This window comes from Fringilla coelebs (assembly GCF_963513975.1).
Source record: "Fringilla coelebs genome assembly, chromosome: Z".
NCBI classification, from domain to species: Eukaryota; Metazoa; Chordata; class Aves; order Passeriformes; family Fringillidae; genus Fringilla; species Fringilla coelebs.
The window spans coordinates 28,594,974-28,621,935 of NC_140031.1; the positions used below are offsets into that span (position 1 = coordinate 28,594,974).

Below are 26,962 nucleotides of genomic sequence, written 5' to 3' on the forward strand. Positions count from 1 at the left end.
CATGTAGGGCTGATGGCACAGCTGGGAGCCGTGGGATTCCTGCACAGTGGTTGGTCAGGTGGATGAGTCAGATTCCCTCTGTAGACACTGAGGTTGCAGTGACAGCCTGTGGCCCACGGTGCCACAGGTAGCTCAGAATTTCTGGAGAGAACAACGTGATTTCACCTTCGTAACAGCCACTGCACCTCATGAGCGGTAGCTCATAGGACGTGTGGCCTCCAGCCTTTTAGTTGTAAATGTAAAACATTTTAATGCTTTGTTTTCCATTGGATAGATTTTTCCAATTAATTCACAAGCTAAATCAGATTTGAGATCAACAGATCAACAGATTTGAGATCAACAGTGGGAAGTCATCTGCTTTATACAAAAATATATAAACCAATTTTTAATATATTTTTTCAGTGACATAAGCAACATGAAACTGCTTTTAACAAACATTAAAGTAGGTTTTCAAGACTGGGGGATTAGACTGGCAACAGAGAAAAACTGTCCTTTCCTCACATTATAAATTTGCAGTGGCTTTTCATTATATTTTGCATCCTTAGTACTATATCATTAGCTACTGAAAGTTACCCTTTCCAATAGTTAGTGAAATCTAGAGTGAAAAAAGTCTGATTTTCTTCACTATGTATGATTTAGCATGTAGCTGCAGCTTTTCATATAAACACTGGTATCTGGCCTGACCTTCCTGCAATGAAAGCCATTTCTGTCTCCTATCATCTGTAGTCTCTTTGTGTTAAGCCCCCCACTGAACTCATAAGGTAGTAATGAAAAAGTTGCAGCCCCAAAACTTTCACTGCAAGAGACACAAAATTTACAGTACATAAAATATTGCTGTAAACAGCAGCCTCATTTGTGTCACTTCAGAGTTCCCAGGCTGAGTATGCATGTAGATCTTCAAGAAGAGGTTGAGTGGTGGGGTGGTTGTAAAGTGCAGAACTGTGTTGTCCTTTTCTGTGGTCCCGGTGTTGCTGAGTGCCTGTTTCCTAATTCACCAAAACTGTGCTTTGTGTCGCTGAATGAGTTGGTCCCTTCAGGGGTGCTCAGGTACATCAAACAGACAGCTCAGCATGGACCTGGGCAGGTTCCTCTCAAATGTGCTCATAGCACAGAGATCTGACTGTGTAACTAGTGAGAGGATTAGTTTCATGTAAATTTGATCTGGAACATGCTGGGAAAGGCTCCTGTTTAAGGTGTAAGCTTTGTTACTGAGTGATTTAATGTGGCACTGTGTGTTGCAGGAGGGCTCTTGTCTCCTTAAGCTCTTGGAGCTTAAGCTGTGAATCAGTTTTTACACAAGCTGTAGATAAAGCAGGGCAAACTGAGTGCTCTGTGTAAAAAAGTGCCAGAGAGTGACTTGAGAAACTGTGGAAAGAGAACACTTTTTAACCCAAGATTCAAGTAATACTAAGCAGTTCACAGTCTTTTATGCCTTCATGACCTTTTATACCTTCTCCAGAATAAGACAGAATTAGATGGAACTACTAAGAAAAAATTATATGATACAGAACAAGATTAAGTTTTTTACTGCTTGGTAAAATGGATCATTTTGTCTCATTAAAAGAAATCAGAGATTTATTTAAATATTAATCTCTGACAGTATTTTCCTTTGTGTAAGTTTATTGCTGCTGTGGCAATTATCATGAAGAGCTTAAATTCTATAATTTCATACTGCTCTGTTGGACAAATACAGCTGGAAAGTTTGAATCCAAAACATGACAACAGTTAAAATTCTGACCAATTTTATTAGACTACTAATACTGATGGGTAAAAAAATCAGTTTGAAATATTAACACTAGCAATGCTAGTTAGTGGTAATATGTGAAGTAAATTAAAAAATCTACTTCATAATTTTTTTACAAAATGTAAACAATTAATCCCGCAGTTGATATTTATTAGTATTGCCTTATGTATCTGCATTATTTTCTACTTTTTAACTGTATCTCCCATGCCACCTTGCAAATTGGGTGTTAATTGTTAAAACTTTAGCATGAAACAGACAAAATGATAAATGAAGGCAACTTCCAACATCAACTGCTGTGGAACAATCACATTTTGTTTACACCTAACATACTGATTGTATTTACATCTTAACTGAGCAGCGTTCAATGAACAAATGTGGTGATTATTCAAAATATACACAATATAAATATCCCCAAGAAATCAGGAAAGGGCCATTCTGATGGAGTCAAAAATGCAGGCAGCTGGAAGCAATCTTAGGAAGATGCTCTCTTCTGTTCAGAAAATGGAGATTCATAGGCTTCCATCGGTGGGCAGGTACAAACGAGATGTTGATCTCCATATATGTCATCAATGCGAGCAATTGTGGGCCAAAACTTGCTTTCAGGCTTCACAAATGGCTACGAGAGATAAAAGAACCCAACCATCATAATTTTTCCACCAAATAAAGCTGTGAAATTATAATAGACATTAGGAGCTTGAAGAATTACAAGTGCTGTGAAAGTGGATTTTTTGGGTGAAGTCATCCTTCAAGTCTATTTGCAGTCCCTGAAAGTTAACAAGCACGTATAATAGAAGTGACAGTTAAAAGAATGCTTAGATTTTTAAAAAGTATGGTCTTGTCTTCTAACACATGCTTGCAAAGAAGCAGTTTTCATGAGATAAAAGAAAACTTTATTATCCTTTGAACAACTGGCTTTCACATAGGAATGAAGGAAAAGCAGAGGACACTGCTGTGCTGTTCAATATAGTTACAATATAATACTTAAAGGAAAGTGGAATGGTGGTATAGTTGAATTCTTACTCTTTGAAACAGTACATATCACTAAAATACTTGCAATTAAATTTCAGAGCAGAAGAAGGTTGGTCACACGTCCATCTAGCTGCTATGACTGAAAGCAGTTTAGAAGCCTGATATCAGAGTCCAGCTCCAATCTGACCTTTATTTGTAGCAGGTCCACAATGGTGTCACTTTCCTCATGCTGACCTTGGGGAACCTAGTCACACCTTATGCAAGTTCTTTTGAGCAAAGCTTTGGATGTCAGCATGTGGGATTCTGTTTTGGGAGCCCTTTGGTGCAGTATGTCAGAACTAAACAGGCTGTTTCCAATAAGAATGAATATTCAGTGTTGAAGTGCTAGGATTCAGAAATCCAGGTCTGCACCAATGTGTAGAGACTTTTTTTTTTTTTTGAGCTCTTCTTTCCTTGTCTTTAAAAGCTAAACGAATGAAACTGGTAGAGAGAGCTCACACACTTAAAAATTGAGCAACAATATAATGGCTCTGAAGTTTTCATTCTTACCACGTTACTTCATCTCCAACTGACTAAGAAACTACAGAGCACAAAGCATATTTATATATTACCACACCACAAAGTTCTCATTATGTACTCACCAGTGGGAATGCTGCCACTTCTCTGGAGTAGGGACGATCCCACTTGGAAGAAGTGACACAGCTCAGAGTATGTGGTGACATCTACAAGAAACAAGACATTATGAGAACAAGAAATTACTGATTTCTGTTGAACATTTCCATGTGAAGCCTTGTTCAAGTTCCCATTACCATATATAAATAATTACTGTCTAGAGAACACTGTTTATCTGGGGGGGGGAAAGGCAGATTTAAACCAGGAGGCAAGTCAGTATTTGGATTTTTTTTCAGTTTGCCTAAAGATGCTACCCAAGGCTTGAATATACTTTTGGCTTTTCATTAAACTTAAAAGTCAGTACAGCATTAAAAGAGTTTAACAGAACTTGAGCTGACACTGGTTCTGTGCTGCATTGCTAAAATAATTCAATATTTATTTTATTATTAATGTTAAGGTCATTCCACTTTCCATCTTTAGCCAGTGAAATAGGCGTCTCTCCTTCGTTACTTTGAGATGGTCTTGAAATAAAAATTAAGTGCTTGTGGAAATAACTTTCTCTGCTCTGTCAGCAGGACTTTTCACTTTGAAAAGTAAAAATTCAAATTTTGAAAAAGTTGAAGGTTTCTCAAGAAAGTCTTGTGCTCACTGTTGTGCCCCATTACTTTTGAGAGTACTGAAAGACCAGGAAGTAGGCATCTGCAGACTCAAGGGTTAGGCTGATGCTGGTACCTTGCTCTACGTGCCCTCTTACCTTTAGCGGGTTAATTTGGGGGTCCATCCTGCCCTCTTCTATTTCAGCAATTTCCTGACGAATACTGATCATGGCATCACAAAATCTGTCCAGCTCTGCTTTGTCTTCAGACTCTGTAGGTTCAATCATAAGTGTCCCTGCCACTGGCCAGGACATGGTTGGAGCATGAAAACCTGGTGACAATAGCAGAAATCAGTCACAGATAACAGGGTATGAGATGATACATTAGCTATCAGCAGATTCACAAATTCAGTCCTTTCTCTACAAAAACTTATAGAGATTGAATTCACTGGTCGTGTTGGCTCTGTACGTTAGAGGCAAGATAAACTTTTCAAGTATCTTTGTTTTCAGCACTGAAGGGTAACACCAGTGTAGTATTTACACCAGAGCTACACAGAGATTTAGTGAAATAGTTAATTAAAAAGGAACTTTAATATACTTATCTAACACGCCACTCTACCTACTGAAAAGTCTGTTTAAAGTGGTGCACAATATTGAAGGCTCACTTACAAAAAGCTGGGAGGGTGGGTTTTTTAGTATCACAATTAGGCTTTGGGTTATTTCACTGAAGAGGTATTACTGGTTAGGGTTTTAACAGCTTTCATGCATATTCATTAGAAGCACAGTACTATAGGATCAAGTCGTTCAATGGATCCTCTTGTCTGGCAGCCAGCAAGCACCCACAGTCAGATCCTTAAGAGCATGTGTACAAAACTGCATAAACTATATCAGGATGGAACTGTTCAAATCCTATTATCCTACTTTGAAAGCATTTTTTTTCTTCCTATTTTGTTTTGTTTTGCTTTGTTGGAATCTTATTAAGCTTTTGGCTCTGACCCACTTGCTCCAAACAGTTGAGAGTCATGTAATCAGTAATTTGATGGGACAGTTTACAAAACTGTGAAGTAGCAGCAGAGTCAGAAGTACCTACTAGAACTCAGTATATGCAAATATCTCTCCAAGCCCTTAAAGAAAATGAGTACGCTTGCAATAATTGTGGCAGAGTCACTGTCCATAAGCACAGAACTCCAATGTTTGTGTCTCCCTTTAGAAGAGATTTGGAAAGTTTTCACTTGCACTGCTATTTTAGAGAATAGATGTTTGACTTACCATAATCCTGAAGCCTTTTAGCAAGATCTACAGCTTCGATGTTTGCTGTTTTTTTGAAAGGTCTTGTATCCAAAATGAATTCATGGGCTACATAACCTGTAAATAAAAAGTGACATCTCCTATTAAGTAAGACTAGTGAAAACATAGTCTTACTTAATAGGAGAATAATGCAATTTACCAAGCTGTCTATTCTGATTGGCTTTGTGGAGAGCGTGGCGAAAAGACCAACTCAAAAATATCCACTTGGGCAAAACCTCAAATCTGAGAAATTATCAGGTAAGAGATATACAACTCAGTGTTTGAAGACTGACCCTTTGAGTCCCACATCACATTAAGAAGAGGCCTCATTTACAAGATCAGAACTAGGAATGAGTGGTCAAAGTAGCTCCTACAATTTAAAAGTTCTCTGAAAAAATTATTAGATTTGTCAATGGCTCAACACCATTTGGGTCTTAGGCTATCTTAAATTAATCAAGATAATCAGTTTTATCTTATGCCAGAGCAAAGCTCAAATCTTCTGTTATAGAGAGGCTAAAGACAAAAGTTGTCTATATTTATATCCATGGTTCTGGAGAACTTTCCATTACATTGTTAAGTCCTTCAAACTTTGCAATTTTTATTCACTTCTATTAAAGTACAACTTGCAGGTTTTACCAAGGTGTACATCATTAAATTTAAGATATATATTTTAGAGATAATGTATATTGTACTCAAATGTTCTTTGATGCTGTTCAGCTTAAACAAGCAAAATAAGTTCTCTGATTGTTACACTACTCCCACAACAATTTTTTCATCTCTTCTTCATTACTTCTGTCCTGTTGCAAGACTGGAGAGCCAAGACAGGGAACCAGAATGTACATGAAATATCATGCATTGCCAAAGGAATTCTACCTCATATCACGAAAACGAACAAGGAGCAGAAATGAGGGAAACCTCATGGGATTTTTTTTCAGAGGAAGTGTGCAAGGGGAAGTACAGGTCCAAAAATTACTTTCAGTTCTTAAATTGTTGCATCATTGGTTATGGAGATTTGGAAGTCTCAACTTGGTTGTTTTCCTTTTTCTAATGTTCATCAATCTGCCATTAAATTTCAAGAACATTCTAATGATTTACTCTATCTTTTGGCATCATCTTTTTCTAATTACAAACAGGTATTACTTTTCTTCTGCTTCCCAGTATCTCAGATCTCAGTTTCATTGCAATACATCCATAGAAGTGTGGCTGGTTATTTCTCTCCTTGTGAACATCATCAAGAGAAGTTTGAAATCAGCAGGTCACATAGCATTAAAAAAAACCAAACAAACAACTGTGTTGCAAGCCAACGTCTACGTGAGGCAAAAAAAAAAGCCTGGTAGAAGAGAAAAAATTGTCGAATACTTGCCTCTTGCTCCTCTGAAAAGGATTTTGTAGTGCTTCTCTAGCCTCTTTGCCATGTAATTTGCATTTAGTATAGCAATCTCAGAAGCATGCTTCAGACCCTTTGCTCCCATTGTCTGAAAGAAAAATAATATGAAGAAACAGATCTAAAACAGTTCCAAAACAAGCAAAATATGCTCCTGCATGACAGAGAGCAGCACCTCAATGCACCTGGCTAGTTCTGGCAGTCACTCTGTTGTTACACTTTTCCACACAACACTCACAGAGAAGCACTGGATATTGATTGAGGACACCTTTGGTGTATGTAGCTTATGAGAGTGTCTGCTGTTTAAGAGGTTTAGCTTGAAGTTCACAAGTGAATGCCCCAAACCTTTCCTCAAACTGAGAAACTTTGAACTGAATAGAAAAAAGTGAGAACACAAATAATGTCAAAAGGCACAGGCTGTCTCCATCCCACGCAAGACTGTCCAGAGAACTTCAGGTGGGACGATGTAAATAGATGGCATTTTGCACTGCGAGGAAAGAGCTCCCCTGAAAATTTTCTAATAGATTAAATATTCTGTAATAGGAACCAGCTTAGAGCCACAAGTGGTTTACCCACAGCTGTAAATGTAAATTGCACCAGTTCGTATTTGCTTGTTTGGAATTCCAGGAGAGCTGGTTTCCCCAGCAGAGGAAGTTTCCATGGTTAGAGTATCATACTGGCAACAAAGTACTCTGAATGACACTGCCCCTAGGTTCACTCTTCCTCATCTCTGTTGCTGGAAGCATTAAATGTAGCTCAAGAGTCCCAGCACACCCTTCTATCAATTAGAATTTGAATCTACAATCATCTCTGTTGGCTCAATATTGCCATACATGTAGCCAAATATTTGCTGGTTTATCACTAAATTGCAAGGGATTAACAAATTACATAGATCACAATCAAGCTGTCTCACATGTAAAACCAAAACTAAATTCAGTTTTCAAACCCAGTGAAATCCTCTGGAATTCAGGATATTGTAAAATTCAATCTTCTGTAGATGTCAAGTTTAACAATACTGAATCATACAATTAAAAAAACTCTTGGCAGAACAGTAATTTAAACATGAAAATGTCAGTGTCAGAAAGTGGAAGCTTGTCTGTAGCTTTCTGCCTGGTGTCCACTCAAGACCTATTACAGATAAGAGGTAGAAGAGTTAGATGCAGCAGTTGTCCTGATGGCCTTTTATTGTGGCATCATTGTGGTATTATAAAACAAGTAGGCTTGATGGATATAAATAACCTGTGACTGGATTGTCATCACTTCATTTCACTTCATTTCACTGCAAAAAAAAAAAAATTCAGTTGGTCTTAAACCTGTTCGTGTGGCTCCAGTGGTCACTGGACTTGAAAGAGAAAGAGACCCTCAGCTGATACTCCTTATAAAAGTCTACACACCTTGATATATACCCAGGAAATTGGCAATATAGCACTGGAACCCCAAGGTGCAGCACTGACAGTACCCAAAGGACATGCATCCTTATCCGTCTGTATTTTGATCACAGGGTGGGTAGGCAAGTAGGGAGCCAAATGTTTCTTCCTAAAACAAAAACATTGATTTTAGAGATTAAAGATGTGTTCCTGAGTTACCATATCTGGACAGTTTCAGCAGTAGTTTCTCTTCACCTTGCTTCTAGGGAATCTGATTTGTGCCTTCTTCAAAAGAAAGTTTATTAACACAACAGGTGTCAGTGGAGGATGGCACTCAGTTTTTCAACCTATCACAAGATATTAATGGAGTTATCCAAATAAAAATTACTTTTTAAATAAGTAAGATTATCTTCCTTTAAGGAAATAAGAATGCTCCATTGGATAGATTCATGCAGCTTGTGTAGCACTTCTGTGTTTTGGACTACATGCAGTATTATCAGCCCTCAAAGTCCATTTCTTACGCAGGAAACAGATTGCTGAGTGAGGTTTACCATACACACTGGAAGGCCAACAGGTAAGCCAGGGTTTGGGGATACAGGTGAACACACTAAGACACTACCATGGAGCACATGACTGTGCTGCAGAAGGACAGATGCTTGTAACCAACATAACACCTCTCCCAGCCACGATTGTGTACTGAAGTACACCCAACCAAGATTCACTAAGGTGTGTATATATATATATATATTTTTTTTTTTTTTTTTTTTTTTTTTTAAGAAAAGGCTAATATAGAGATACCCACACTCCAATTGGTCCCATTCCAGGTCCTCCTCCTCCATGGGGAATGCAAAAGGTTTTGTGAAGATTCAAGTGAGAAACATCAGAGCCATAATCTCCAGGACGACACAAACCAACCTGGAAAGGGAATACCCTGTTTCAAAACATTCTTCATATGCCATTTAGGACTTATTTCTGAATGCAAGGAGAACAGGTTGAAAAAGATGGTGTATGTTTTTATGTTTTTCTTTATCATGATGCATCATAAACAAAAACTTGATGCAAATAATATTTTGGTTTAGGAACTCTTAATTACATCTGTAAAAATTGTCTTTGATAAAGGGTAGGCAGACTAAGCAAATTTCAGTGAACAAATCATAAATCTTACAACACATTTCAGGGGAAATTCAAGTAAAAGAGAATTACTTTCACCATCTAATTTTAATTACTGTTCTTGGAAATCTCACATCCTCCCCCAAATACTGTGGCATCTTGTATGGAAGCTGGGTTACAGTCTGAACGGAGTACTCCTGTGCTATTTTTATTCCAAGGACTCCCAGTACTAAAAAATCTGCCTAGATTTTGTACCTGAGCATTCATATTTGCTCCATCTAAGTAAACTTGGCCTCCATGTTTGTGAATGAGGTCGCACACATCTCCAATCTCCTCTTCAAACACCCCGTTGGTGGAAGGGTACGTGATCATGATGGCTGCCAAGTTCTCCTTGTGCTTGTCCACCTGGGGGCAGGGAGGGGAGAGAAACAAAGGTCACCGAGGCTCCCAAAGCTTCTCAAGATTTTATGGAAAAAATACAAGTCAGAGTGTTTTACAGATGGGAAGCAGGCCTATCAGTAGATAGTCAAAGTTACTTATAGTCAGCAAAGGATACTGGGCTCCCTTCTTTAGCCATGCCTATTGAAAAAGAGTGATTTGAGAATAAATCAAAATTTTAAATCAGGAAAAAAGGCAGATTTTAAAAGGTGCATGTGTGTATATATATATATATATATATATATATATATATATATATATATATATATATATATATATATACACACACACACACACATACACATACATATATATGTGTACATACATATACGTACATTTACATATATATGTGTAAAACACTCTCTTCTGGGACCTTCAGACAACCAAATGAAAATCTGGCCTTCAAGTTAATGTGAAATAATGACCATTCCCCCTACTTTCAGCAATAGAGTTCTATGACTGCCATAAAAGTTTGTCCAAATGTGGAAATATGTCCTGCTACTGCCTTGCATTGCAAGATTCACCTGCAGTCAATATACTTTAAAAACAGAAAAAATGTAGTTGCTTAGCAACAGCTTCCCCAGCAGAGATGGACTTGAACTTTGCTGAAAGAAGGCTGAAATGCAGTTTCAAATGCTTCACATTCATGAACATGGCTTGTTCATTTCCAGCACTAGCTGTGGACCAAAAGGGTCTGCTATAAAAGAGTCTACTGTGTACAAAGACTCTTTGAGCAAATCCTGCACTAAAGATCCTCAAATTAAAAGGAATCTTACAATTGTCACATAGTGTCTGAGTGAGGAAAAAAAAATTACTTAATCCTTTCAAAGCATGTATTCAATACTATTGCTTTATTTTTTCTTGTAGAAAAATGTGATTCAATTACCAATACTATTACCTTCAGAGAAGAAGTGTTTCTTGAAAATAAAAGATAATTAAGTACTCACCATCGCTTTTAAATGAGAAATATCAATGCTCCCATTTTTATCCACTTCAATGGGCTGAATCTTCATCCCTGCCATTTGTGCACTCGCTGGATTAGTACCATGAGCAGATTTAGGAATAAGGCAAACCTTGAAAGGGAAAGAAAAAAGAGCCTAAAGTATAACTAGTTTAAAAAAATCTTAAATGTTTTATGATCTACACTCAGCTACAATTCATTATCAAAGTTTTGAAAAGAAATCCTGATGGTACCAGCAGATTGCCTCTTTTGCAGAACAATGCAACTAAATTTTTTAAGAAAATCCATTCAGGTATCAGCATTTAAATACTCATTACCAAAGTTTCATTTGCTGCATAATCATATTTAGGGATGCAATTCCAGAATATTATTTCAGATACTTATATTCAAATTTTTTTTTTGCCTCACCCCACCTTTTTTTAAAACACTAATTTTCTTTACAGTTGTCAATCTCCACATGTACAATTACTTGAAAGGAAAAACTGCCTAAGTCCAAATTTCCACTAGAACGTCTTCTGGCTTCGAAAGCATTTTCTTCTGTAGTCTATTCAAAACAAAAATTTAGACCAAAATATTTTCAAACTCAAAGCTACTTGCATATTTTGTACAGTTAACCTCAAAAGAAAAAAAAAAAAAAAAAGAGAACACTTCTGTTTAAATATAGGTAGGCTCTTGTTAGTCATAGGAAAATTGTGCATGTGTCAGGATATTTCCAGACATTTTTTAGGAATTCCACCCTTTTTAAAGACAACAAGTATTTCTTAAAAAACCCAAACAAAAACAAAACCCCCAAAAACAAACAAACAAAAAACCAATCCAAAACCAAATGAACCAACCAACCGAAAACCACACAAAAAAAAAAAAAAAGGCACAAAACTAAAAAAAAACACACAAAAAACCCCCAAAATCATTTTCTTCTACTTTAATTTCCTAAGAAACTGCATGATGGCTCATGGAAGTCTATCATCCACAGTGATGCTGAGATGAATGTGAATATTTCAAAACACCAGGAGCACAGGGATCCCAGTGCCAGTGCCAGGAAGAGCTGTGGCACATCTGCAGCCATTTATCCACATAGCTGAAATTAAAGTGGCTCCAGATGGCCACCAAGGTTGGCTGGGTACGGACCCCACTGCTCACACAGAAAAGCAGGGATGTGAGCTGTCCCTTCAGGGCCATCCTTTTTTCCCATCAGAGGGCACCAAACATGGCCAATAACAGAACCTCGAGCTGCTGCTGGGTTAATTGCTTTCTCCAGCCCAGGAGGAAAAAGCTTTGGCTGAAAGGCCAACGTTTTGTGGGCTTTCTGATTTTCTTATTCCTTTTTACTCTTTCCCAAGAGTACCATGGTTTTCCTGTAATATCTGAAATCTATAAAGTGTGAGTAAAGTGCAAGCAGCCCCCAGGCTCTCCTGTGCAGTTCACCTCTGGGTATTTTCAGACCACAGAAGTATCCACAGACACCCAGAGAAGCCTAAGGGTCTTCCACAGAAAAAGAAATGGCAGATGACACTTAGACAATCAGAAAACAACTCTCCAAGTAATAAAATTTTAACCTAATTTCACTTCCCACTGAGTAAAACTACTCACAAAACAAAGTTTGTAACTGTAAAGAGTGGCTGCCTCCTGGTAAGTTTTATGTGATCTGGATGCAACAAAGAAACAGAGAGAGAAGACAGCACTCGTATTTAGTTTTAGATGGTTTCCTCACACAGAGGCCAGGTTTCCCAGGAGGCCAGGACAGTGATGCTTCCATTTTGAGAGATAAATGAGTCCCAAAGCCAAGGATAAAATCAGGTTCAAGGGATATGTATTCTATTGCACTAAGGACTTTTTCCCTTCTCTTTAAAGCCAACTGTATGGGTGTGTAAAAAAAAAAAAGAAGACCTAAGTAATCTCAGATTTCCAAGAGGTTTTTTATGTGGTCCCAAAAAATGTTCCTAAACCAACTTCCAGTGAGAAGTGATAAGGTACATACGGATAAATATTTAATGAAAGCATGATAAAGAAAAGAAAAATAGTTTTCACTGTATTATAAATGTCTGTGCTGGTTCTCTAACATTTAAAATTACTCAGAATTGTGTTTATAATGGAGACACACAGCATAATGCCAAATATCCTTTAATACAAATCCCCCCAGGTCACTAAAAGAACTGATTGCAGAGTTCAGAAAAGGACCCACAGTACTGCAGGGCAGCATTCCAAGTAGTATATGTATACTGGAGGCAGACAGATCTAAAGTATGACACAAGAAAATGCATCTTAACTACTCACTACTGTGATCTTTAGCTTTGAATCTACTGCTACTAAAATTCTCACTGTTTTGATGGGAAAGAAAGAAACTGTACCAAAAACTAGAAAGGGAGTAAGAGAAAAAAAAAGTCAAAGGAACACAAAAGCTTTAAAGACAACCAAAGTTATAAAATGGCTTTTTTGAGAAGGATGGACAAATAACTAGAATCCAGCTAGAAAATGAGGATGGATAATAATATTAGAAATAATCCCAGAATTAACACATATGTCAACTGTTCATCATCTTTCAAGAGTGAGAGGGTGTCAGATTAAACTGGTAAATATATCTCATTTCCTTCCTTTCTTCCTTCCTAACTTCCCAACTTCCCATGGCTGACCACATGGCCTGTTGCTTGGGAATTAAAATGCCATAAGCATGACCTTTCCTGCTTTGCCCTCTTTCCCCTGAGCTTTTGTTGTTGAGCATGCCATTACATGGCACCAGCATCCCTTTGGTCAGGCAGGGTCAGCTGTCCTGGCTGTGTCTCTCCCAGCACCTTGCTGACACCCAGCCTCCTTGCTGGGAAAGAACAGGGTCAGGACAGGGCAGTGGCACAGAGAGAAAGCCTTGACCCTGTGAAAGCACTGTTCAGCATTTGCCAAGAGGTCCCTGTGTTATGAAGAGTACTTCCTCCGCAATTCATGTGAAGAAAGTTAAGTCCACCCTTGCCAGACTCAGTACAATCACTCTTCCCTGTGTCAGTCTCAGGTCTGTAAAAGCTTTAAAGATGTTACCAAGGATCCCAGTGGGAAGCCCAGAGTACTGAAAGCCTATCAGAGGTGACAATACACGACCTAGTTTCTCTCTAGGTGAGTCCCAGCTGCTGAATCAACTCTCCACTTCCCACTCAACCCTCTTCCCCACATGAGTGTTGGCACTTACGGTTCTGTGTCGTTCTCCTTTGGCATTTAAATAAGCTTTGATTGCAGCCAAGCCTGCGTACTCTCCCTGGGCTCCACTGCAAGAAGAACACAAACACTGTTACAGCACAAAACCCAGGAAGTGCCGCCTGGCTGACAGAACTCCAAAACTGTCCAGCCCTGACCCTTATCCATGACTTCAGGCAAGCGTCAGCAAATTAAACGGGGCACATTCCTGAGACAAAATTACAAATGGACAAGTCTTTGTAATTACAAAATTACAAGTGTTTAAATTAACAGCTAGATGTAGATGAAAATAGTAGATGACAAAGGTTAAGCCATTTTATAAGTTTATACTACAGTGTTAAATCCCTCTGCTGACTGAGTGTATCCACATTTCTGCACCTAGCAGGGGACTCTGTGCTTAATTACAGGGAGGCAAACTAATATTGAAATGCCTAGCAAAGTGTATATCATGAAATATAAAAGGTCTTTCAGTGATAGGCTTAGTGTAGAGTAAGTTCTTGCTGTTCATTTTGTATCAAAGCTGCTAGTGCACATAAACAGGCTGCAGCAGTACTCATTAAACTCTGCTTTATTAATTTCAGTGAGCACACAGATCTCAGGCATTCCTCAGTCAAACCTAGTGCACTTCCTCCCAGTTTCAACAATTAAACACTTGGCAGGTCATACATCTTATTCCTATTCCAAATCTTTATTTTCAGTTCACGGGGGGAAATATTAAAAGAAATAAAAAGAACAAATCATTAAACTTTCAGAAGCGATGAGATAAAACAAGATACCTTAGTTTTTTTTAAAAAAACAACTACTTAGTAATTTAATAATCTGGCATTCAAGAAAGATTTGATTTTAGAAAATTCTTCCATTTTTGGCTTGCACATTTTCTTTGGAGATAAGTTTTTGGAATCATGTCTCAAGGTGCAAACACTCAGAAAAAAAGTTCCTACCTATTTGGCTGGAAGGAGATTTTGTCATAGCCTGTAATCTCACACAGGTCCTTCTCTAAATCCTTGAAAAGCTGCTGATACCCTTGAGCTTGATCCAGAGGAACAAAAGGGTGGATGTTGGCAAATTCTCTCCATGTAATAGGCTAAAAAACCAAACCAAACAAATATATAAAGAATGCTGTTACAAAATACCCTATATTGCCTTGTGGTCAGTTAAGTATCAAACATGAAGTATGTTGATCTGCTGGAGGCTTGGAAGGCCCTACAGAGGGATCTGGACAGGCTGGATTGATGAGACTAAGGCTAGTCATGTGAGGTTCAGTAAGGTCTAATGCTAAATGATTTTATGTTAACCTTTTGGTTTTTTGTTTTGGTAATCAGATTACACATAAAGATTTGGATATTATAAAGAGATTACCCCCAAAGCTGAGAAGTAGCTTATAGAACACATTTGCCCCTTTATCTCGCTCTTTTTTCTCTTCTCAACAGATCACCATGTCCATGTTGATGTTTAAGCCATGGGATGGTGCAAAAGCCTAGAAGATAAGGGGCTAATGTGTATGTCTCAAACACTGATGGAGAGATCGCTGTGAAACCATCCCAGGATTGTTGATAAGAGCAGACTGTGCAAATGGGCAAGAAAGAACAGGATGCAGGTGGAGAAGGGGGCCACATGGAGCTGGAGGCAGAGCCCTTTCCTAGGACAACAGTCCTTGTTCTGGCTTCTGGATATACTCAGCACAACACAGTACAGCACAAGTGCAGCAATGAGGTTGAGAAGAAGGCATGGACTGTTCACCAAAAGTTGATCCAGTGGGATGAATCAAGATCACCAAAGACCTCCAAAGCCCTCTGAACATTTCCAGAAAGGTGTAGAAGAACTGTGCATGGACTATGCATGATAATTAATTTGCACAGAGAGCAAGAAACTTACTTCCAGGGTTGAGAAAACTCATCTACAGAAAGGTACAAGCCTCGGTGCATATGTGCCTAGGACCCTGCTGGACACAGCATCAACAACCCTACAGCTGCCTGAAAGGAGGCTGTAACCAGGTGAGGGTTGGTCTCTTCCCAGGTAGTAACTGGTAAGACAAGACTGGATATAAAGAAAAATGTACTCACAGAAGGGGTTAACAAGCATTTGAACAGCCTCCCTAAAGAACTGCTGAAGTCAACACCCCTGGAAGTGTTTATAGGAGATGCAGATATGGTGATCAGGAACAAGGTTTAGTGATGGACTTGGAAGTGCCAAGTTAACAGGCACTTCCTGTTAAGGTGGCCTTAATCTAAAGGGTGTTTTCCAATGTAAATGATTCTATGATCTTCAGTAACCAATTCCTAACATTAAGAATATGCTTAAAAGTTCTTAATTTCTCCTACTACTTAGTTTCACCTACCCTAACATAGAGCTGTGGATCACAAGGTAAACAAAGAGGAGTTGCTGGGAATAGTATTAGTTTTACTTAGAGGAAATATACAAGACATGAAGCAGTGAAGGGAAAGAGAGAAAGCAGTGACAGAAAGGGGGCAAAGGAAACTAGTGAAAGATGAAAGTTAGAAGACAACAGGAAGGGAGGAAAGAAAGCACATTCCAAGTCAAAAAGTCATTTGGTAATCAAATAGCCCGGCTAAAGCTCCGCTTCATGTGCTATAAGTTAGAAAAATGGATATCTGGGGACTCTTCAACTGGGAAAAAGGGAGTTATCCTAAGAAATTGCAAACTGAAAAAGATTGTCTGTCCCATCTGACTCTTTCCATATTTCTGAGGATTTGATTTTAAGATCTGTAAAGCAGACAGAATTTAGGTAATGCAACATTGCTTGAGGGAACAGGACTGTGATACCCAATTCCAAAAATTATTTTCATCATTTTTTTTCAAAATCAAGTCTTCAAAACCACATGCTCTCCTACTGTTGTTGCAGTCCTGCTTGTGCTTTCCAGAATGTATTCTTAGTGGAAAAGGGAGAGGGTGACTTCAATTACCCCTGAAACTGCCTGCTCAGGTGAAGTATTATACCAAGAACAGGCTTTACTTCCCTAGAATGATGCTGGCTAGTCAGTTTACACATGTGGATATCAAGTGAGACAGTATTATTGCAACTTACTGCGAGTTCAGCTGAACTGTTGAGCTTCATTGTGCAGGACCCCTAAAAATACAAACAGACAGTATTTATTGAAATACATAAACACATAGGTAAGTACATAATTTTTTTGTCTTTTCTTTTTGATAAGTACCTACCAGAGGAATCATGCTGTGAACAAGGGAAATATCTTTGTTTTCTAATCTTTTCATGTAGCGCACAATATTTGTCTCAGAGTGATAGCTGGAAAACACAAAACACGGTGTTAAGGCAAGCAGATCAGCTGTTCCAGCTGCTAAATAGGAAAAGAACACAAAAAAAGAAGTAAGACCAAGGATAGTTACTAATATATACTAAGTAGTTCTTTTGAAACTGGCACTTTAGGCGTGGTAATAGCAACACAGATTAAAAATGCTTATTATTATCTCAGTAACGCTATCAGTAAATATGGAATACAAGGATACCATGTCCTCAAATGGTAGTTGTACAATGCAGCAGATTAATGGAAAGGCACATTCCCTGAGTGGTCACGAGTATTGCTCTGCTTATTTAAAATGAGAGGATAAATAAAAATGCTACTAAATTTCTTATTTTAGAGTAATGAGTTACTGTATGAATCTAGGTACAAAACTGTCCTCAACTGACTCCACTGCTGTTTTTGAAAGGAGATATTTCAAATTCCCTAAAAACAGCAAACATACATTCAGATTCCCTAAAAGCAGCAATCAGACATTCACAAACCTGTTGAAAACCTGATGTGTCAAGAATTTGGACGTTCTCTTAAATGGGGTGCTAAGGATGCCTTTGGTTTCCTCACCCATACCTTCAGCAATTAGCTCCTTCAACAAAAAGAAATAGAGTCAAATATGTTCATGGAATTTAATTTTTTTTTTGTACTCAGCTTCCATTAGAACTAGCTTATGAACCAGTTTACCTTCAGGATTTAGTCAGCTTTTAAGGTAAAACACCCACCTTTAATATCATATGTATCTGTATATACGTAGCATGACAACAGCAATACATTAAAACTGGGCAGCTTTAATGTCTCAGTAGTCCTCACTCATCTTGTAGGTATTGCTGCTAAATGCTAATGACATGCCACAAAAATTCCAGTGGGAAAAGAAATAACTGACCCCATCTCCTAACCACCACAGAAGAAGTAATATCCTAAATGCAGGGTGTCCAAAAGAACTTAGTGTCACAACCAGAAAATGGCATTATATAAATACTTTATTTAGCACTACCCCTGTATTTAAGAGAGGATCTGAAATTCTTTATATTTAACAAATAGTCATCATATAGAAACCCACTATACAAGACTAGTTTTGGTTTTCATTAAATTCTGGAAACATTCCACATGACCTATTATGTACTTACAGAAGAAGACTCGCAACCAAAAATCCATAATATGTCATCTAGATCTTTCTCATTTACAGTTTCATCAAGTGATACTCCAAGCTAGGGATAAAAACACCAGTAATTACTCAAAGCTGTTTATTCTAGAGAATACATTTGTTTTGGTCAAGAAAAGCTTTCCAGAAACACAAGAGGAAAAAAAAAATCAATCTACCCAACAACATGCAAACATACATATTTATAGGTATTTATGATATATAAATTTATAGGTATTTATGATATATAAATTTATTTTATTTATATAACCTTTTCCAGTTCCTTCCTTTACCCTCCTAAACCATCCAAACCAGATGGCTCAAAAACTTTGATACTCATGACCTCCTTTGTAGTGTTTCTAAGTGTTTTCTACTTCATAGGAAAATTGCCCATTTTCCTGTAATACCCCTTCCCCCTATTCCAATTTACAGAACATACTACACTTTGTTAAGACCCCTTTAGTGCCAACGAAAATGTGGTTTAGATTTCAGTCTGCCTTCAAACACTGCCATAGGACCTGAATTCTGGATGTTACTTTGTATTTCATCATTAAATTTTAGAGTCTCTCCTCTCTACCCCTTAATGGCATATTTAACATGAAAATATTAGATAATCCTTTTAAGTGGCATAAAATGAAAACACAATCGTTATTTCTGGAAGTTCAGTGAGTCACTTAACAAGTCCATTCTTTATATTATCTCTATAATTGATGGATATATCTGAGCAAATTACAATATCTTAAATAATTTTTCTTCTGTCTAGCACATGTAATGATTACAAACTTAATGAAGAAAATGTCATACTACAAAATTTATGACTTTGTCAAAGGTTTAGAAAGTTGCTTACTCTGCCATCACTATAAATCCGAAAATTTATCTTTCTAAGAGCTGCCCTGTCCAAAACCTCTTTGACTGAGCATCCACACGTGATCGTCAAGGTATCAAAGAACAGATCGTGATGTAGCTTATGACCAGCTCGTCTGAGACCTATAAAAAACAGTAAATCAATTCTATTATATGCACAGTGTATTGTTTGCTCAGGTGGCAGTTACAGAGCAATACTATGTATCACATAAATTAACGCTTTTACATAATAAACCGAAACATGCCCCTTGCGTAAAGAGCAGCAAAATCACTGCCTTTTTCTTGAAATGTTACTGTGTATGAAATGCAACTAAATCAGATTCAAACCTAAGTGAAAATGCAGATTGAGTCTAGGGAAGGTAATTCTTATACATCAAATCTGACATGTATACAGCAGCAGACTTGGTATATAAATGCAATGAGGACAAAATAATAAGATTGGAACGATATGAATGGATATGAACTGCCAGAGCTTGCCATAATGAAGTTAAAAGTCTTAGGGTTTTTTGCAGTAGCAAGAGGTCTTCTGGCTAAACTGGCAAATAAAGTATGGATGTTTCTTACAGTAATCCCTTGGTTCCAAACATTCCAGTTTGGTATAGCTCCTTCTGACAGCAATGGTAGTATTATCAGTGAAAAAAACCGCTACCAGACCACATAGTCCAGGCGCAATCTTTATTTTCTGCTACAGATTTTTTGCTTTTCTTCAGCTCTTAATATTTGGGATTTCAATGTTTGTAGCAGATACGATACTCCACCCAATTTAACTGAAATGTTTCTATTGCTTTAATATAATTTATTACCTTCCTTTGCTATGTTATTTTTACTCTGTGCAGATTTCTGTGTGTAAGCTAGGAGGGCCCACCAAAAGAAGTAGATGCTGGCAAACAGCAGTTCAAGGCTACCATCTAGGGACTCACTCTGTAGACTTCTGTTAATTTCCCGAGAAAACAGAAGCAATGCCTGCAAGTTCTTATCACACAGACATCTTATGCTTGGATCAGCTGTGAATTTTGCATTAAAATGGCATCTCTCAAGTTGAGAGAGCATGCATCAGATGGACACCCCTGCCCCCGCCCTGTAAGCTTATTTAGGATGTGTTTTTTAAGAGGTAAGGATTTTAGAACAGTTTCTGTAAACGTCAAGTACGCACCTTCAGCCAAGATTAGAGCAGCGTTGTGCACTCGTCTTGCAATATGCCTTAGTCCATCAGACCCATGGTATACACCAAACATGGCTGACATGTTAGCCAGAAGAGCCTAGGACCCAAATACAGTTCAGGACATTGTTATTGTGGGCAAAGACCTCTTCATGTAAGTTTAGTAAAGTTTCTTTAGCACTGAGAGACAACCACATATCTTCAGCTGATGTTATAGCTACTCATCTACTGCCTACAAAATAAAGGAGGGAAAGGCAAAATACTTTCACGAAACTGTAAGGACTGATTATGAATTCAGTGCTGTTTGAAATGTAATTGCTTTAGCAATTAACATGTACTTAAATTCAACTACTGCAACAAAGATGCTTAAAGACTTCAAAGTCAAGGATCAGTACAAAAAAAAAATTTCTCCTGAATACTAAGTATATAAACTTGTGTCAATAATAATCTCATCTCAAAATCTGTCACAACATTAAGAGCAGGAGGAAAGCAATGATAGGAGCAAAAAAGGTTATGACCCTGTCTGACTGGAGGTCTGTGGAAATATGCTGAAAATAACTATTTTGGATACTATTGGAACTCTGATACTTACTTACTTAATCATGGTATTTTCCTGCAAAGATATTGCTTTGATGATGCAATACTCTTGAATCAAATTGCATAGACAAAAATATAAGTTGTGACAATTTGAGTAAATAGTTTTACAAATTAAATGTTTATTTCTTCTGCCTTGAGTTGAAAATTTCAGACCATTGGAATTCCCTTCTACTTTATGATGAGTTCTGTCTAGTTTATAACAAACACGCCACTACTCAGTGGTGTTTATGTTACAAGACAGACAGATTCATGACACTGCAACAATTCAGGACTACAGTAAGGAAACAGACAGTAAAACTCTCTTTTCAAGCACACCTAATCTTTCAAAACAAATTAACAAGGACCAGAATATTTCTCTGTCCTTCATTTTCATACTAAAATCTCTCAAAAGTATAGGTAACTCATTGTTCACCTTGTTCCTTTCCAGCCCTGAAAATAAAGTGTAAGTTACCTGTGCTGTGCAGATGTTGCTGGTAGCTTTGTCCCTCCTGATGTGCTGCTCTCGTGTTTGTAAAGCAAGCCGGTACACTTCCTTTCCACTTGCATCTCTAAGCCACAAGTGAAAATGTTGCTTCTGTTACTTTAAAATTGCAGTTATTTGTGACACAGGACTTCATGCATGCTAAACTGAAACTAGTTATCTATCCTCAGAGACAGAAGGGTGCTGAAGAGAACGAAGCATGCATCAGGACAGTTGCAAAACCAAAGAGAGCAAGACTAAAGCACCTCTAGATTTCTGTTTATATCGTGGTTGGTCAGGTAAAGCACACAGTGAAATATTCCACACAGTGAAAAATATTCCTAAGATTATTGACAACTGTGAATGTTTTAGTTATTTTGGCTACTGAAGTACTTCTGGATAGTCTCTGGGACAAAGATATGCAGTCTTCCTAGTGAAAATTACTTTTCATTTGAATTATTACTAGTTTGACATCTTGTCAAAATACACAGTACATCACCATCAGCAACTATTAGAAGCAGATTTTGCTCACTATTTCTCTGCATAACTATAATTTGAACTAGATTAAGTTCCTTCTAGATTATTTTGGAGGTTCACTGAATTTTCTACTTTCCATTTATGTTTTATAAGATTAGATGACAGAGAAAAAGTCAGTACAGAATATGTGGAGTAAGTTAGCTTGCAAAGCCTCCTGCCATCATAATGAATCCACTCTGCTTTTGGGTCATCATCTCTTCATCCCACAATGCCACAAGAACTATAGACAATTCCACACAAATGGAATTCTTGAGGCTTGCCTCCTCAAAACTGAAGGCAACTTTTAGTTTCAGAGCTTTCAAAAAAATAGGGTGCTCAGTACAACACCATGGTCACCTGTTGTTCACAAAGGCTGCACAAGAAGAAAGGGTTCTAAAGCATTGGAACAGGCTGCCCAGCAAGGGACAGCATCACCATCCCTGGAAGTGTTCAAAAAATGGGTGGATATGGCACTAGAGAACACGGTCTAGTGGTGAGCATTGTGGTAGGTTGATAGTTGGACTTGATGATCTTGAAGGTTCTTCTAACCTGAAGGATTCCAAGACTCTATGACTTCAATCTTCCCTTAATGGCCGAGGGAGCCCTTACCTTGTGACACCCACCATTCTGCCCGGCATCATCCTCACTAGATTTTCCTTGACAGCAAAGAACGCTGCGTGGGGTCCCCCGTAGCACAGCGGGACGCCAAACCTCTGGGAGTTACCCAGGACAACATCCACCCCAAACTCTCCAGGAGGCTTCAGAATACAGAGGGCCAGAAGGTCAGTAGCACAGCAGGCGAGAGTCTGAGAAGAGAAATGCACAAGGCAGTCAGCCTCTCTTCTAAAGGAACGGTGTTTATATGGGAGCTAGGTTTATAAGTTTAGTTTCAAAGAGTTCCACAGCACTTGGATGGAGTGGAAGTGCCACGGTTGTAATGGTTATGAATTGCATGTAGCTGAGATCGTATCTCATTAACACTTGCATGGCTCTTTGATGCATCAGATTGATATCTGTGTGACCAATAAAATTTACCCCATTCTGATGAGCTCTTTCAACAAGCTCAGAGAAGTCTTCAATCTTCCCTTCAGTGTCTGGATACTGAAATAACACTCCACTGACATCCTTTCCACTGAAGTCCATCTCATGGGGTAATTTGAGCTCTGTAATAACACCTGTATAACTGGAAACAAAAACATGCAGAAGGTAAAATATTCAAACCACCTCCAACCTTGGAGTGATACTTAATAAGATGTTTAACATACAGAGAGTTGAAAATCTTTGTAGCACTAAACACTGAGAAAGCTTCACATCTTGGTATATAGTACTGAAGAAGAATTGCATTTGATATCACCATCAGAAATACAGAGCAAAGCAAACAGAGAATGCTTAAGACACTTGCTTCCTAGTAAAAGAAAAACGTGACCAGACTGAATTAAACAGTCAAATGTATATAGTTTTGCAACAATTTAAAGGTAAAATTAAATATTTTCTTTATAAACAGCTTTAATTTCTTTGCAGTTGTATTTGAACTAGAAGTAATGCCAAATGATAACAGACTTCTGCTTTTAGTTTGCAAAGAAAGCACAGGCCAGAAATGTTAGGTATACAGCAAAAAGGCGCAGATGGAAAACGATTCAGTGTAAGGGAAAATATGGTGGAAAATGTAGGAAAACATTACTTTGCTCTAGTTTGGACCACTGCTATAGTTTGAGGGTGGCATCGGGCATCTACATAGAACTTTCTCCTTTTGTTGTGTCTGTTAAAAAAAGAAAAAGAAGGTTTACACATCAATAATGTATTGTTTTCAATGGAAATAAATTAGCTTATTTTCTAGAAGTGAGCAGTTTTTACTGCCTTTATAATAACCAAAATATTGGCTATTATAATCAGACTAAGTGTAAGATTGAATGATGTTTCTGGCACATTTACATTAAGAAAGTTCATTTCAGACATTCAAATGAGAATCATACATGGCAAAAATGGCATGAAACAGAACAGGGAGCTAATTTCAAAAGCCATGGGAATGGCTCCACACACTTTTAAAGGAATACAGCTGTGGTCTTTAATACAGTTTTTTCAATGTTGCCCTGGATTTAAAAAAAAAAATAGGTAAAGGGAGATGAAAAAGATGGATCCCTGCTCACAGCAGTGGGGATAGAACTAGGTCATCTTTAAGGTCCCATCCAACCCAAACCATTCTATGATTCTGGTAAGACAATTCCCTAGTTTTCTCTGGTAAGCAGAATTTTATGTCACACTGAGGCTTTAAAGTAGTGAGTTGTTAGAAAACTATTTTTGCACATATGAAACTATGATTACACAGTCTCTGCTGTGTAATCACCTTCCTGATACACAGTTCTGAGTGACCTTCAATAATTTCTCATATTTCATTTGATTTGCAAATCCCTTTCACATGGCCCTACAACAGGCATCCACGAAAATAGATTTGAATACACCAATAACAGTTTCACTTTTAGCAACTCATTAATTATGTACTTCACATTTTTTTAAAGCTTAATTTAATCACTGATGGAAAAAGATAATGCACGTCTTCAACTTTCATGGCTGCAAGAGACTCGGGCCACAGTCCATTAGATGATGTGATAAAAGGTCCTGTGCAGTGCCCAGAGGGGCAATGGCAGGTGGGGAAGCCCAGATAACACCCTGTCCCTGCTGCTCCCAGGTGCTCCTTAGGGAAAACCAGCCCAACAGGGACCGATCTGTCTCCACAAGTGCAGAGGAGCAAAGAGCCCACCGGGCAGGAGGGAACCCCAGTTCATTAATTAACACAAACAGGCACACTGTCTGCGTGCCTGCCCCCACTCGGCAAGTAGGCATTATGGGATGCACAAGAAAAGCATTTGGGGATTGCAAACATGTCTTATTATGACTTGTTTAGGGGGAAAATAATACAGTTAAGTGATTCTGCGAGCAATAATTGTAGCAAAATAGCAGAGTAAGGGGATAGAGAGGGACAGTCACATATAAATTGTTGGTTGTTGAAGATCTTGCACCTAACTACTGAAGTCTATCCTCTCTTCTTGTTAAATGCCTTTCTGATTTCTTTCATGGTAAGGGGAACCCGTATTCTCTGTTTGTGCATGTGTGTGTGTGTGTGTGTGAGTGCCACTGGAGTCAGATCACAAAGGATCCACATTTCCATAGTGGAGCAATTGAAATGACTGGAGGGAGTGGAATGGAGCGAGTGCCAGCAACTGGAGCAGCACATCAGCCAGCAGGAGCCCTTGTGTCCGTGGAGGTGTCAGTGGGAGCAGGTGTGTCCCTGCCAGATGCTGGGCTGGTGCTCTCAGCAGGGCGACTACACTCTTTCCAGAATGTCCATGTCTCTGTTGTTCAGGGAGGTGGGCACAGCACTGTGGGATGTGGACTCATCAGGGTGAGAGGGAGGCATCCCTCCCTGGCATCCTGGTAGAAGTCCTCCTTCCAGGGCAGCCCAGGAGATTGTTTGCCTGTTGGCCACAAATAAGTACTCACTGCTGGATTGTGTTCAACCTGGTGTCACCCAAACCCCCCAAAGGCCTTTTTAGAAAAGTTGCTTTCCAGCCTGCCAGACCCCATAATGTACCCCATATGCCAGGGGTTGCTTCTCCCCCAGCTTTAGGACTCTGCACTTCTCCTTGTTGACCATCACAAGGTTCCTGTCAACCCATTTTCTCCAGCCTGTCCAAGTCCCTTGGGAAGGGGCCAGGACTCACCTGCCCATCATTTGATCCTCAAAGTTCTGCACCTGCAAGTTTGCTGAGGATACAGTCTGCCTCATCATGTAGATCATTGATTGGACCCAGTCTTATCCCTGGCTCATAATAACTGTCCTCCACCTAAAGTTCATGTCACTGACAAGCCTCCCCTGGGCCAACATTCAGACAGTTTTCTATCTTTCTTTCTTTCTTTCTTTCTTTCTTTCTATCTATCTATCTATCTATCTATCTATCTATCTATCTATCTATCTATCTATCTATCCATCCATCCATCCATCCATCCATCCATCCATCCATCCATCTATCTCTCTCTCTCCCACCTCATCCAGCCAATAATTTTTGGTTTCTCTGTGGAGATTTAAGGGAGACCCACTGCTGTCCCTTCCCAAGCCAGTCACTCAACTGTGGTGAGGCAGGTTGGTCAAACATGACTTGCCCCTGTGTTAATTTGTGACTCCTTATCCCCTTCTTGTCCTTTACCTGTCTGGAAATGGTTTCCAAGGCTAGCAGTTGTTCCATCCTCCCACTGAGGGACCAAGGTGAGGCTGACTGGCTCACCTTGATCCCTCAGCGGGATATTCATTCCTCAGTGGATATTCATTCCTCCCTTCCTGGAGACAGGAGTGTCATTTGCTTTGCTCCACTGCTGAGGCACCTGTCCCAGTCACTGTGGTTGCTCAGACACAATCAAGAGTGGCCTTGCATTGCTATCAGGAGTCTCCCTCTGCACATCAGGACTTGTCTAAGTCCCGTTTGTTCAAGTGCTCTCTAGCCCAACCTTCCTCCAACAAGGCTGAGTCTTCCTTCCTCTAGAATTTCTCCCATGTCCTTAGTTTTCTGAAGGCCTCAAATGTCTGAGTTAAACATTTACATCAACACTAGGAAGTTCTCTGGGGGCATGGCAACGTGGACTCTAGCTGTTTAGTGAACTGCTCACAGTAAGAAGGCCACACTCAACTTCAATCCATTGCCCACACAGGGATAGATGCCTCCAAATTCCAAAATTACTTCCTGCTGTGATTTAACCACACTGTTAAACACAGTACCTGTGACATAATTGCATGGCTTCTGCAGCAGCTGTCCCTTCATCCAGCAAAGAGGCGTTAGCCACATCCATTCCTGTGATATCACACACCATGGTCTGGTAATTTAGGAGGCTCTCCAGCCTACCCTGGGACACCTCTGGCTGGTAAGGAGTATACTGGGTAACCCTGTCAGAAAAAAGTTCTGAGTTTGGATGTAAGAAAATAAATTTGTAACAAAGTTATGGCAATATATAACTGAACTGTATCCCATAAAAAATAAATAATATTTCATTAACATGGAAATTTGTTAGAATACAGTTATCTTTAAACATTGTAATTTTTATCTTCTGGTGTTAACTTTTTACAGGACAAAAATTCTGTTTCTCCATTTTGGAAAGAGAAATTACTTTTAGAAGAGAGGTGTGAGGGCATTGTGGAGAAGGACAGAGTAAGTAGACGCTGAGTGTGGAAGAATTAAATCAAGTCACAATATTCAAAGGAGAATGTATTGTTCAATCATATCTAGATATTGCCACAATTTTTCAATACTGTTTCTGAA

The 26,962-nt window shown here is 38.7% G+C and overlaps 1 protein-coding gene across 1 annotated transcript in view; it reads right to left on the minus strand.

Annotated features, from left to right (window-relative positions):
* Positions 1-1,676: 1,676 nt before the first annotated feature.
* GLDC (glycine decarboxylase) overlaps positions 1,677-26,962 on the minus strand; it is a gene marked incomplete at its 5' end in the record, with an annotated part of 38,728 nt that continues 13,442 nt past the window's right edge. Inside the window, 22 exons of the mRNA XM_084224712.1 lie at positions 1,677-2,360; positions 3,355-3,435; positions 4,080-4,252; positions 5,190-5,285; positions 6,571-6,682; positions 7,986-8,127; positions 8,761-8,873; positions 9,324-9,473; positions 10,454-10,579; positions 13,643-13,718; positions 14,589-14,731; positions 16,694-16,735; positions 16,828-16,912; positions 17,411-17,508; positions 18,047-18,127; positions 18,908-19,047; positions 20,078-20,183; positions 21,132-21,228; positions 22,266-22,462; positions 22,692-22,839; positions 23,338-23,415; positions 26,425-26,589. Coding sequence (XP_084080838.1) covers positions 2,217-2,360; positions 3,355-3,435; positions 4,080-4,252; positions 5,190-5,285; positions 6,571-6,682; positions 7,986-8,127; positions 8,761-8,873; positions 9,324-9,473; positions 10,454-10,579; positions 13,643-13,718; positions 14,589-14,731; positions 16,694-16,735; positions 16,828-16,912; positions 17,411-17,508; positions 18,047-18,127; positions 18,908-19,047; positions 20,078-20,183; positions 21,132-21,228; positions 22,266-22,462; positions 22,692-22,839; positions 23,338-23,415; positions 26,425-26,589 — 2,593 coding nt within the window. The 3' untranslated portion in view covers positions 1,677-2,216. The remainder of the gene's footprint in view (positions 2,361-3,354; positions 3,436-4,079; positions 4,253-5,189; positions 5,286-6,570; positions 6,683-7,985; positions 8,128-8,760; positions 8,874-9,323; positions 9,474-10,453; positions 10,580-13,642; positions 13,719-14,588; positions 14,732-16,693; positions 16,736-16,827; positions 16,913-17,410; positions 17,509-18,046; positions 18,128-18,907; positions 19,048-20,077; positions 20,184-21,131; positions 21,229-22,265; positions 22,463-22,691; positions 22,840-23,337; positions 23,416-26,424; positions 26,590-26,962) is intronic.